The following is an 11,297-nucleotide window of genomic DNA, read 5'->3' on the forward strand; positions in this document are numbered from 1 at the left end:
TGAGGTGCAGGTGCTCGCGGTTGCGGTGGCGGCTGAGCGCAGGCAGGATTCTGGAAGGTGCGCCGTTTCGGTTTGACAAATGTGTATTGTGGCTGAGTTGTGACGCATTGGACTTGCATTTAACTAAATTGCAGATTGAAATTGCCGTTTGAAAGATGTTTTAAATTAATTTCAAAATAATATTAAGGTATTATATTATATGCCCTAGACTGAACGATATTACAAAGGAACATTTGTAAATGAATTTTTAACATCATACCTTATTATTTTTGTATTTATTTTTAAAGATAATGTCTTAACGCCAGCAGAAATTCTAGTTACCGTACTGTTGAACAAAACAATAACAAATACTTCACTGATAGCATACCTATTTCTCTTTAAATGCTCCAAATCGGACGTGGAAGAGGAAAACAGCGCATCAGACAGCGGGGGCGAAGCTCTGGCCGCGTGGCGGGCGCTCCGCACGTGCAGCGCTGACGAGGAACCCACGGCCCCGGGAGCCAGGCTGCCGGCCAGCCCGCCGGCCAGTGAGCCGGTGAGCCCGCCGGCCAGCGAGCCAGCGAGGCTTCCGCCGGTCAGTTGGGAGCTGGAACCGAAGCCCCGGGCCCGCCAACCGCTCTCACCAACTACTAGTGGTCCTGGAATTACATACAGAGGTCTTTGAAATTTTTTAGTTTGGTTCAATTTTGGTATAAAACATCATTTTATATGATGTAGATTACTATATGAAAATCACAAATAATTAAGTTAGAAATAAGGGTTACTTAAATTAATTATTTACTTATCTAATATATCAATCTAACTTTCTTATTAATTAGCAGATTTCACGTTATAATATCTAATTCTTATGTATCAAACAGAATTTATTTATTTTATTTATCACTGCGAACTGCGGCATATCAGCACAAAAACTTTTCTCATACATCAAAACTCCTAAGAACCGACGATTTTGGCGCAATAAAATTGTATTCGAAAATTTAAAAATAAAACAGAAATCCCGCCAACGCCACTACGCAGCTGTCAAAAAAAAAAAAACAAAATAAAGGTGTCCACTCACCGCAGTCGGCCCGCAGCGCGAGGTGCGTGTCGCGGCCGGCCGGCTCCCCCGCGCCGCCCCCCGCGCCCGCGCCCGCCGCCGCCCCGCCCGCACCCGCGCCCGCCGCCCCCGCGCCCCGCTTCACGAGGATGGGGCCGGACAGCGCGTCCGATAACTTCAGCCTGCGCAACGATGAATGAAGATCATAACAATAATTACCTTTAAGAAAAACAGTAAACCGCCTTCTGAATCATAACAACCCTTTTGGCATCCGGGCTCTAATGTTTACATATAACTAATTGGGGGGGTCAAAAATAAAAGTTTTTTTAGATGGTGTTTATAACATGTAACTGATAAACATCATCTCACCACCATCTTTTAGAACTATAATCATCATCACCTCTAAAAAATATTATACATCACCACAACTGACCTGTCATCCGCATCAGGCAAATCGGGCTCCGAACCAGCACTGGGCGGGAGTAAAGCGTAGCGCTCTCCCAATGAGCACTCCAGCCCTCTCGCGCACTCAAGTCCTCTCGCGCAGTCGAGCCCGCGCGAGTACTCGAGTCCGCGCGAGAACTCGAGCCCGCGCGAATACTCGAGTCCGCGCGAGTACTCGAGCCCGCGCGTGTACGGGTACGAGTCCTCGGCCGGACTGTACGCGCGGTACTCGGTATCGTCTAGTAAACTAGGGACGGATAGGATTTCTTCGCTTCTAGTCTTTTGTATATCTCGTTTGCCTGCAAGAATTGACGTTCATTGAAAATTAAAAAAAATAATAATAATTAAGCTCTTTTATTTTACAAAATCTTTTCAAAAATTATAAGACCATGCAGTTCGTAAAAACAAGCTTCCTTTGAATATTAAATAAGAGGTTCAAAAGCAACAGACTATCACCAAAGATTTGACTAAACTTAAGTAAAATTAAGGAATTAAAAAATTAATTACACAAACTATTATACAAATTATAACATGTGGGTAATAATTCCTATGCAACATTCAGTATAATACTACATCCTATCCTATTCCTATCCTATCCTACTTAATATTATAAATGTGAAAGTTTGTAAGGATGTGTGTGTTTGTTGTTCTTTCACGCAAAAATTACTGAACCAATTGCAATGAAATTTGGTACGTAGACAGCTGGACAACTAGAATATCATATAGGCAACTTTTTATCCCGATATTTCTACGGGATACAAACTTACGCGGATGAAACTGCGGGGCGCAGCTAGTATCATCATAATCTTAACAAGTTTACACAAATTTTGCAATGTGTTGCAAATATTGTAAAGAGTTTGGTTTGTTTGTTTGTTTGTACGAGTTCATCTCAGGCACTACTGGTCCAATATGAAAAATTATTTCAGTGTTAGATAGCCCATACATTGCTGAAAAATAAGTAAGTACCACGGGCGAAGGCAGGGCGGACCTCTAGCACTCTAATATATTGGATTGCTACTAACCAACAGGCGTCCTAGTGGTGAGCGAGTGCATCCTTTGCCGCAGCTGCATCATCTTGGCCATCGTGACGGCGTTCTCGTGGCCGCCGCTGGCCCCGGAAGCCGCACCGGTACCCGAGGGCCCCGGGGCCCTAGTGGCCCCGAGGCCGACGCACTCGTCAGTGTCGCACTCCACTAGGTGGCTGAGGGAAGATGAGTCTGTGGAAGTGAGGAATAGAATTGTTTGAAAAACAAAGAAATTTTAAAAGAATTGAAACAATTTGATCATGAGGCGCATCATGATTCGAACCCGCATATTCCGCTGTACCGTGACAACGCCTGACCTCTCGGCCAAACAAGAAATTGCCTCAGCGTTCGAATTTTTTTTTCTTATTCTTTGTTGTGAACCTTCCTGCTTGCTTTTGATAAAATTCACAACCAACCCCACTCTATTATATTTCTGCTGATAAAATAATAAATTATGATATAAATATACAGTTCTCTTCAATGTATGTTATACGGCAATTTATGTCTTTAATGATTTTAACAATGTATTAATAAACTATAACAACATTTATTTACTCTAAACAGACTGCTAAGGTGTCCTGAGGCGTTTCTCGGGCGTGTTTCCCCATTAGGAGCCCGTTAACAGTGACTTAAGACAGGACACAGCAAGCGGCACTCACACTTATTGCTATCGATGGGCGAGTAGGTGCCGTCCTTGTTCTCCTTCACGCGCAGCATGTTGACCCGCTCGCCCTCGCGGAACACCACCACCGTCACCTTGCAGCCGCTGCCCGAGCTGCTCTCGCATTCCCCGCTGTCCGAAAAAATAAAAATTATTATTATTGAATATAATACTTTAAAAAACGAGAGAATTATTTAATCCTGACAATTCTAATCAGGGTTATATTATAAAGTGACTATATTGACTGGATTGAACTCGGGAAAAAAGTTTAGCCTATATTACTTAGTGGTTAGTTTTAAACGGTAAAATAACGATTTTAATCCTCCGATTATGACTTAAATTTAATAGAACAAAACTTTCTCATTCAAATCATTCTTCATAGTAAAATTGTAAATATAAAAGAAAAACCTTTTAGAAGCTAGCAGCCGTTCGATATCGTGCCAGGGCTCCGGCGGCGGCAGGCGACGCGTGGCCACCGGTCCGCCGCGGAGCCCGAGCACCAGGCGCAGCTTCGCCCCGTCGCACACCGACTGCTCACGGAGCGAACGCGCATCTTCTAGCTCGCGCAAGTTGTACACAAGGTGCTGTTGGGCTACTGGGATACCTGAATGTTGAATGGTGGTTATTTATAGTATTGTGTGCGAGTCAATTAAATATATTCATAGGTTTTATGACCATTTATTATTTTATTATTGATTGAAATAATTGCTGCAACAGCAGATAGGCATCAAAACGAAAATTAAACAAAAATTACGACATCATATTATCAATACATCTGTCTCTTCATTTTTTGTATGGACTTTATGCAGGTGCAAAAATGAAAGTGTACCTCCGATTTAAATAAAGTCTTGGGTTTGAATTCGGACGACGCGATGAAAGAAAAAAATTGAATTTACAATTTATTATCATTATATATTTATCTGCACATTAATCACACCTCGGCTCAAATAGTGAAGGGAAACATTGTAAAGAAACCGACATGTCAAAGAATCAAAAGTTCGACGACATATGACATCTGCAAACCTGCACCTGGCCAGTATACCTTTATGACCTGAACCCACATAGGAGGCCAGTGTCTCTGCAGTGGGAACATATGGATACAGACTAATGGTGAAATGTATAATTTATTTATAATATTTATTATAATTATATGATGATTATGTATCCAGTGCTACCATTGACATACACATTATTTTCTGTATAACTGAGTATAGCCTATTTCACTAACATTCTCTATTAAGTGGATAAAATGCATGTTAAGATGAAGGCTTAAACTAGTATAGTTACATGCCAGGTGGTCATTCACTATCAAACCAGCATAATCATTATGTGCATGTGTCACATACTGATTCACTGAATTTGGAGGGTGGCCAAATGAAATCATCACTTTCACCGCATCTGACATTGAAATAAAAAGAACACCATGTATTTCTTGTTGCTATGCAAAGCTTTTATTATTTAGACAACTAAAGAGTTTTTAGGAATAATGTTAATTCATGTTCCTGAATAAAATTTTCAAAATTTATATGTACTTTTTATAGAACACTGCAAACATGCAAAAAGCAATATTGTATATTTTTTAACAAGAGGATTTGGTAAAGAATCTGCTAGATACATACAAAATTAAATTAAATGTCAATGTGATATAGTAGATACAATAATAATTGTGTTAAGTCCACAATCACTCCACATAGCTTTATGGGCTTTTTAAAAAAAAAACATTCAAGTTCTTCAAAAGAATTTTTCTAATTCTAAGAATCCTCGATGTTTTTAAAACATTGAATGATTGTAGATGACTTTAAATGAGAAATTGGCAACTTTTATAAATTATATGAACAAATATAACTGTTGTGTTACTCAGGCAAGACAGAAACTCCAAAAATTATTAGCCAAAGATGTAGGGTAATTGAAGGGTCACTCATTTCTTGTTTTTGAGATCTTCAATTACACACATTTAAGCACACTTTCCCCATAAAATATCCATGGCAATTTAGGCAACTGTTTTATTATAAAAAGTGTATAAATACTAATTGGTAAACAGTATTTTCATATTGTGGTAGTAACATTTATGAATAGGTTACAATTCAAATATATCACCTATGAGTATGTTTACTGATTATGTTTAATTACACATAATATATCTTATTATCTGTAGGGTCAGCATACATTTATTTAAAGTAGTCTAATATAATATTATACAATAAAAGTTGTGTCAGATATATCACTCATTACTCAAGAATGGCAGACCTATTTCAATAAGTTTTAAGTTTTATTTGTCTTCACTTAGTTTAGGATTAGAACTGTTAAAAATTATATACTATAGAGATACCTATTTTAAGAAAATTGTTCTAATAGCTATAATCATAACAAATTTAGGTCTTACAAATTGTAACATACATCATTTTCAAAGTTATATTATTCAATTTATTAGGCATACCTTTTTGGGTTATCTTACTTTTTATCTATATTAAAGTCCTGCAATAATATGGATGTAATATTGACAAAAGTAAAATTATTATGTTGAATACAAACATACAATATGCTCTTTTGTTTACAATATTTAGTAGTCCAAAGTCTTACAAATTCATTGAAATCTTTTGAGGATATCTACTGATATAAAGTGACCTTAAATAGTAGGTAAATAATTTAATTCATATCAACAAGTGTTCATGCTAGACGCAATAAATTTGTATGATTTACGCAGTACAAAAGCCACGACATTCTTTGTCGAGATGACGCGTGATAACAAGAAACAATATATTGTGTAATCATATGAAAAACCCAATACTCACCTTCTACTCTATATATTTTCGACTTTATATCGAAAATAGTGTCGGAAGGCGAGACAGTGATTTCGAACGCTGTCCCAGTGAGGGTTTCCACCAAGACTTCCATGGTCTGTTGGCTGGACACATCTTCCTGGAAGCCCTTCGATGTATTCGATAGTCTCTCAGGGTATCCATGTTGTGACATTTCACACGCGGTACAAACAATTAACTACCTGCGCCACATTGCACTTTAAAGAATTTTTATAGCACTTTGATTGTAATAAAATGGTTACACACTTGATGACGAATAAAACTTAATCGTTTGCAAATATTGAATTATTTCGTAATATGTTTAATTGAATGATTGGAAGAAGAAAAGTAAGCAGAACAAATAAAAATTTAAAGAAACTGAGACTATTTAGCAACAAAAATAATATTACACACAACGACTGAATGAAGGAAATATTTTTACCAGCCACAGAATATAAATTTGGTTCATGTAGAAAAACAAATTCCTTATTCCACGTCCAAAATTGTCTATGAACGTGGGTAGTTTTTAAGAAATTAGAAAATTTTAATGTGTGCTCTGATTTATTACCCACATTTATCCTTATGATAAAACATATCATTGTAATATGAATAAAAGGTATAGGTAAAGAATAACTTGTGACTATTACAAAAATGTTACAAACCTAATTTAGAAACTTTTCAATTTAAAAACTTTGCATAATGCATAGATATTATACAGGTATACATATTTTTGTTTATATTTTCAAACAAGAATTTAACTCTTTCAATAGTATTTGCTTTTTTATGTGAAAAAGAAAAGAAATATTGATTGATTATTTTAGTAGGTATGTATTTTTGTATGTTTCGTGTCATAATTAAATTGGATACTTTGATTCATTTTCAACCTTTTCTTATTTGTTACGTTAAAAACAAATGGTTAATTAGTTATTTTATTTATATTCTATGTTCAAAATGGGATACATATAATAAGAAATATTTTGCAACCTTATTTAATCTATGGTTGACATTAACATCTTTCGGATATAACTCTGCATACAATTTTCGTTGTCTATGCGTATCGAGTCTTTCTTTTCCGTGCTTCTTCGTTTACTGTAGAGGTTATAAAAATGGTTCGTAAAATTTTTAAAATAAAAGTGGTTTAAAAAAGTTAATACTTGTTAAAAAGCATTTAAATTGCTATAACTTCGAATGAGACATATTATTTCATTGTATTTTCTCGTAAATGATTTCATTTGCAATGCACGCGTGGTGGTTGTCATGTCAGGCATGTGGTGTGAAGGTGTAATTTTTGATTTCAGACACGCAAACGCCGTAACGGAGGACGAGCCAAGCACGGCCGTGGACACGTTAAGGCCGTGAGATGCACCAACTGCGCTCGTTGCGTGCCAAAGGACAAGGCTATTAAAAAGTTTGTGATCAGAAATATCGTTGAAGCTGCCGCTGTGAGAGATATTAACGAAGCCTCCGTTTACACCTGTAAGTGCAGCAGTTAAAGAATATCTTATAAACATTAATTATATTGTTAAGTAAATCAGTGACTAAAATACCGAAAATATCTAAATCATACAATCGCAACGAGTTATCGCGATTATCCATCGAGTGGATTTGAGGTGGATGTTGGAAAGTTTATGTGACAATACCATTAATTTTAAACAATATAGCAGTTGAATTTATAAGGAGGCACTTATATTTCTTGTAATTGTTTTATGATTGTTTTTAATCTTAACAAGAATCAAATCCCCATTAGAAGTTTAAAAAGCTCTCTCACACAATTTTCTATATCTTAACCTTTTTTCCCTAAGAGTATAGAATGATCGGAATATGTGAATCTAAAGTTGCACTTGCTTCATTAATTAAAGGATGCATATTTATACATAACTAGCTGCACCCGGCAAACGCTGTTCTGCCTTACTCTTATCATTTAGGGGTGTGAAAAATAGATGTTAGCCGATTCTCAGACCTACCCAATATGCTTACCAAATTTCAGAGGAATCGGTCAAGCCGTTTCGGAGGAGTATAGAGACTAACATTGTGACACGAGAATTTTATATATAAGATTTATGAATGAGATGGAATTGCTGTATTCAAACAAAAATTGAATGTTTTTCCCGCAATAAACTTTAATGAAAACCAACATTAACACATAACAATTTTGTTTCAGCATTCCAGCTCCCCAAGTTATATGCAAAGTTGCACTACTGTGTGTCCTGCGCCATTCACAGTAAAGTAGTGCGTAACAGGTCTAAGAAGGACAGGCGTATCCGTACACCACCCAAGAGTAACTTCCCCAGAGACATGCAACGTCCGCAAAATGTACAGAGGAAGTAATTTAATAAATTTGTAAAAACCATTGACTTTATTATTTACTTGGTGGTCCCTACCCTACCCAAAACAGATAACATATTTTGATGTTAATTAATTGTCATAATTTTAAAATGTCATGTTGAAATTGCAATATGCATTGAGTTGTAGATAACTTGTAAATATGTACTTGTGTTTTCACACCATTTTCCTAACTTACAATGTGTTTACTAGTGCTATTCTGAAATATGTTGGGAAATATATAAAAGCTATTGTACTATCCCTATATCCATATAACCTCGGTACTTAATATATACCGTATTATACTCGGTGAACTGTGAAGTTGCAGCATTCTGGTGGAAGAATTTCTTCTGTGAAAGAATTTTTAAAATTGGTCAAACAGTTTTTGTGTGAAAATGTTACAAACTTAACACAACATCTCTTTATGTAATCTGGCCAAATATTTTGTAAATTATTTAATGGTGATGATATCTGACAATTTTTAATAAAAACCAACTTGGGCGATAGGATACTTTTTATCCCGATTTAAAAGCTCCTTTAGGATAAAACAGGAATCTTGATATCCGGGCAGAGCCGGGACGGGCGTCTATTAAAAAGTAAAACCATAAATTTCAGCTAGGTATCATTTATTACATTCAATGTACAGCATTATACAACACAATGGTATTTAAAATGAGAGCATTTTAATAATTTTTTCAAAATAATTTATTTTTACACATACAAAGATTATAAGGCAATTTTATATTGCTTTACCTACTTATATTTTGCAAAAACACTTTGAATGCAACTATATCCTGTAAGTGGTTAATATAAAAATATCGACATTTCAGAGCTGTTTTTTATGTATGGTTATTGTAAATTTATCTTTACAAAATGTATATTCCATGAATTATTTTTTGTCTATTTAGATCTATAAACTTGAACAGAATCATTTAATTGTAAGTAATTTAATATAAATGTATATATTTTTTTGATTTTGCCCATTATTGAAATTTATTTGGGAAACATTGGAAGGAGACTACATTTTGACTGGAGATTTAATCATGATCAATCTGTCTAGTGTCTTGAAATCAGGACTAAATTTAACAAATCACCATTTCACCATTCTAGTTAAAAAACGTGGCACCTACATACTTTAAGTTCTGCTGAATTAAACATGCATAACATTTAATTATATAGAATGGCATTTTATTACAAAATAATATCAAATTCCACCTTTTATAATACATGGAAATAAAGGCTTTAACACATTGATTTTAGATGTAACAGATCTCTTCAGCTGATGTATTACTCACTACAATTTTCTTAATTCTGTCATAAATGTGTGGTTCATACAGCAAACTTAGCAAAACGTCTAATAATATAACAAGCCTACACTAATAAATTCAAATTATGTTCACATTATGGCCCTTGTAATTTGTATATAGTTTTGGGTAACTTTGTGAAGTCAGGCTTTTCAGCTGTTTCCAGGGCTTGCTTTAGGTTCTTCTCAAACACCTTCTTGGCATCGCAGAACCCTTGTTTTGTTTTGCCAAAGGAATTGGGACCAGCTGATGTTGGTGTTTCTCTAAAAATAAAATAATAACAGTAAGAACAACTCCATTAGATTTCATCACTAGGATAAATTAAGCATACATTAATTTCTATTATTATATGCAGAGATAATTTTTCTTTTTCAATAGTTATTCTAGTTTTATATAAAATATATATTAGATATTGAAGCTATTGTCAAAACAATTAACTGAATCTGCCTTGATAGCTGATTAATTATTATTTAAATATTTAATAACTATTATTTGAGTAAAGTTTACTTTAGATTTTCTTTTTTGGTACACATGATAGTTTTGATAGATGCCAAGGTGCCTATTTTTATATCATATGTTGATAACTGAAGTAGAGTAAGGTGTAAAGTTATTCAACTAATGATAACATACCTGCCAATATTTCTCATCCTCATTCGAGCCTCAGCGGGCATTTCTTCGGGTTCATCATCATCATCAGTATTGAAGACAGAAGCCACAGTTGGCTTAGGAGCAACTATTGGTATAGGCTTTGATGACCCACCTAATGTCATCTTAATGGGAGCCTTGGGCTTTGTGAATCCAATAGATATTTTGCTAATACGTGGTGGAGGCGGTGGCGCTGGGACTTCCTCGTCAGAATCCCATGACTCAGGCGAGTGCTTTTGCTTTTCTGAAATAGTTTTATTTTATTGTTGTATATTATATTCATACAACATTTGAAAGCTGAATTAAGTCAACCGCAATAAAATTATAATATTTAAATTCTACGTTTGCAAGTTCACGCATGGGTATCAATTACGCCGCGTAAACATATAAAAGGAAAGTAATAAAGCCATCCAACCTTCATAATAAGTATCTTTGTCTCGACTCCTGTCATCTGGCGACTTCCTATAGGGGCTTCGTGATTGCCTTTGCATCGGAGACCTCGATCTTGACCGCGTCTTTCGTCCATAGCTCTCGGCATACCTCCTAGAATCATCACGCGACGATCGAGATGACCCTGCCAATGTAAAAACACTGGCAAAGATAAATAAAGCGCATATCTGAACAAAATGGAAATATTGGCTGCACTAGCCATATTTTTTTCTAAGTTTAGAGACAGTATATTTTACCCATAACAATCGAATACCTTTATAATCTCGGTAATGTTCACTCATGTTTGAGCCGTGGATAATATTCAATCATTAAAAAATATTTGATAAACGATTTTCATCTATTTAACAAGGGAATAATTGATACTTGTGAAATATAAGTATTAAATCAGAGTGTAAAATCGAGTTTGCAACTTGACTTTTTTTTAGACTCAGATCGCCATATTTTATTCTGATAACGTCAACACGAAATGTCATTGAAACGTTATTTAAAATTTATTCGTCCTAAAAATAATGTGTATTTATTTGTTGTAAGAAAACTCTCGAACAAATTCGTATGAACCATTTTCAATCAAACTTACTGTAATGTAACTCAAAAAAGGCTTACAATTCTTAA

General features: G+C 35.3%; 2 protein-coding genes and 1 pseudogene across 3 annotated transcripts; 1 reads left to right on the plus strand and 2 right to left on the minus strand.

Moving 5' to 3' along the window:
• The window catches only part of LOC119839980, a 7,148-nt pseudogene extending 723 nt beyond the window's left edge, over window positions 1-6,425 (minus strand).
• Window positions 6,426-6,914: 489 nt separating this feature from the next.
• On the plus strand, window positions 6,915-8,314 carry LOC119840106 (40S ribosomal protein S26). The gene is made up of 3 exons (XM_038366615.1): window positions 6,915-7,073; window positions 7,263-7,440; window positions 8,126-8,314. Exons 1-3 carry the CDS (start codon window positions 7,071-7,073, stop codon window positions 8,290-8,292), a joined length of 348 nt encoding a protein of 115 aa, XP_038222543.1. The 5' UTR covers window positions 6,915-7,070; the 3' UTR covers window positions 8,293-8,314.
• Window positions 8,315-8,895: 581 nt separating this feature from the next.
• On the minus strand, window positions 8,896-11,135 carry LOC119840269 (PEST proteolytic signal-containing nuclear protein-like). Of its 2 annotated transcripts, none has more exons than XM_038366794.1 (4): window positions 10,939-11,135; window positions 10,651-10,778; window positions 10,221-10,479; window positions 8,896-9,853 (listed from the first exon to the last, which is right to left on the minus strand). In XM_038366794.1, exons 2-4 carry the CDS (start codon window positions 10,724-10,726, stop codon window positions 9,688-9,690), a joined length of 501 nt encoding a protein of 166 aa, XP_038222722.1. In that variant the 5' UTR covers window positions 10,727-10,778; window positions 10,939-11,135; the 3' UTR covers window positions 8,896-9,687. The 2 variants fall into 2 exon arrangements, with proteins under 2 accessions (XP_038222722.1, XP_038222720.1); XM_038366792.1 differs by having other exon boundaries at window positions 10,651-10,809.
• Between the last annotated feature and the right edge of the window lie 162 nt (window positions 11,136-11,297).

Source organism: Zerene cesonia, chromosome 5 (assembly GCF_012273895.1).
Source record: "Zerene cesonia ecotype Mississippi chromosome 5, Zerene_cesonia_1.1, whole genome shotgun sequence".
Taxonomy (NCBI): Eukaryota; Metazoa; Arthropoda; class Insecta; order Lepidoptera; family Pieridae; genus Zerene; species Zerene cesonia.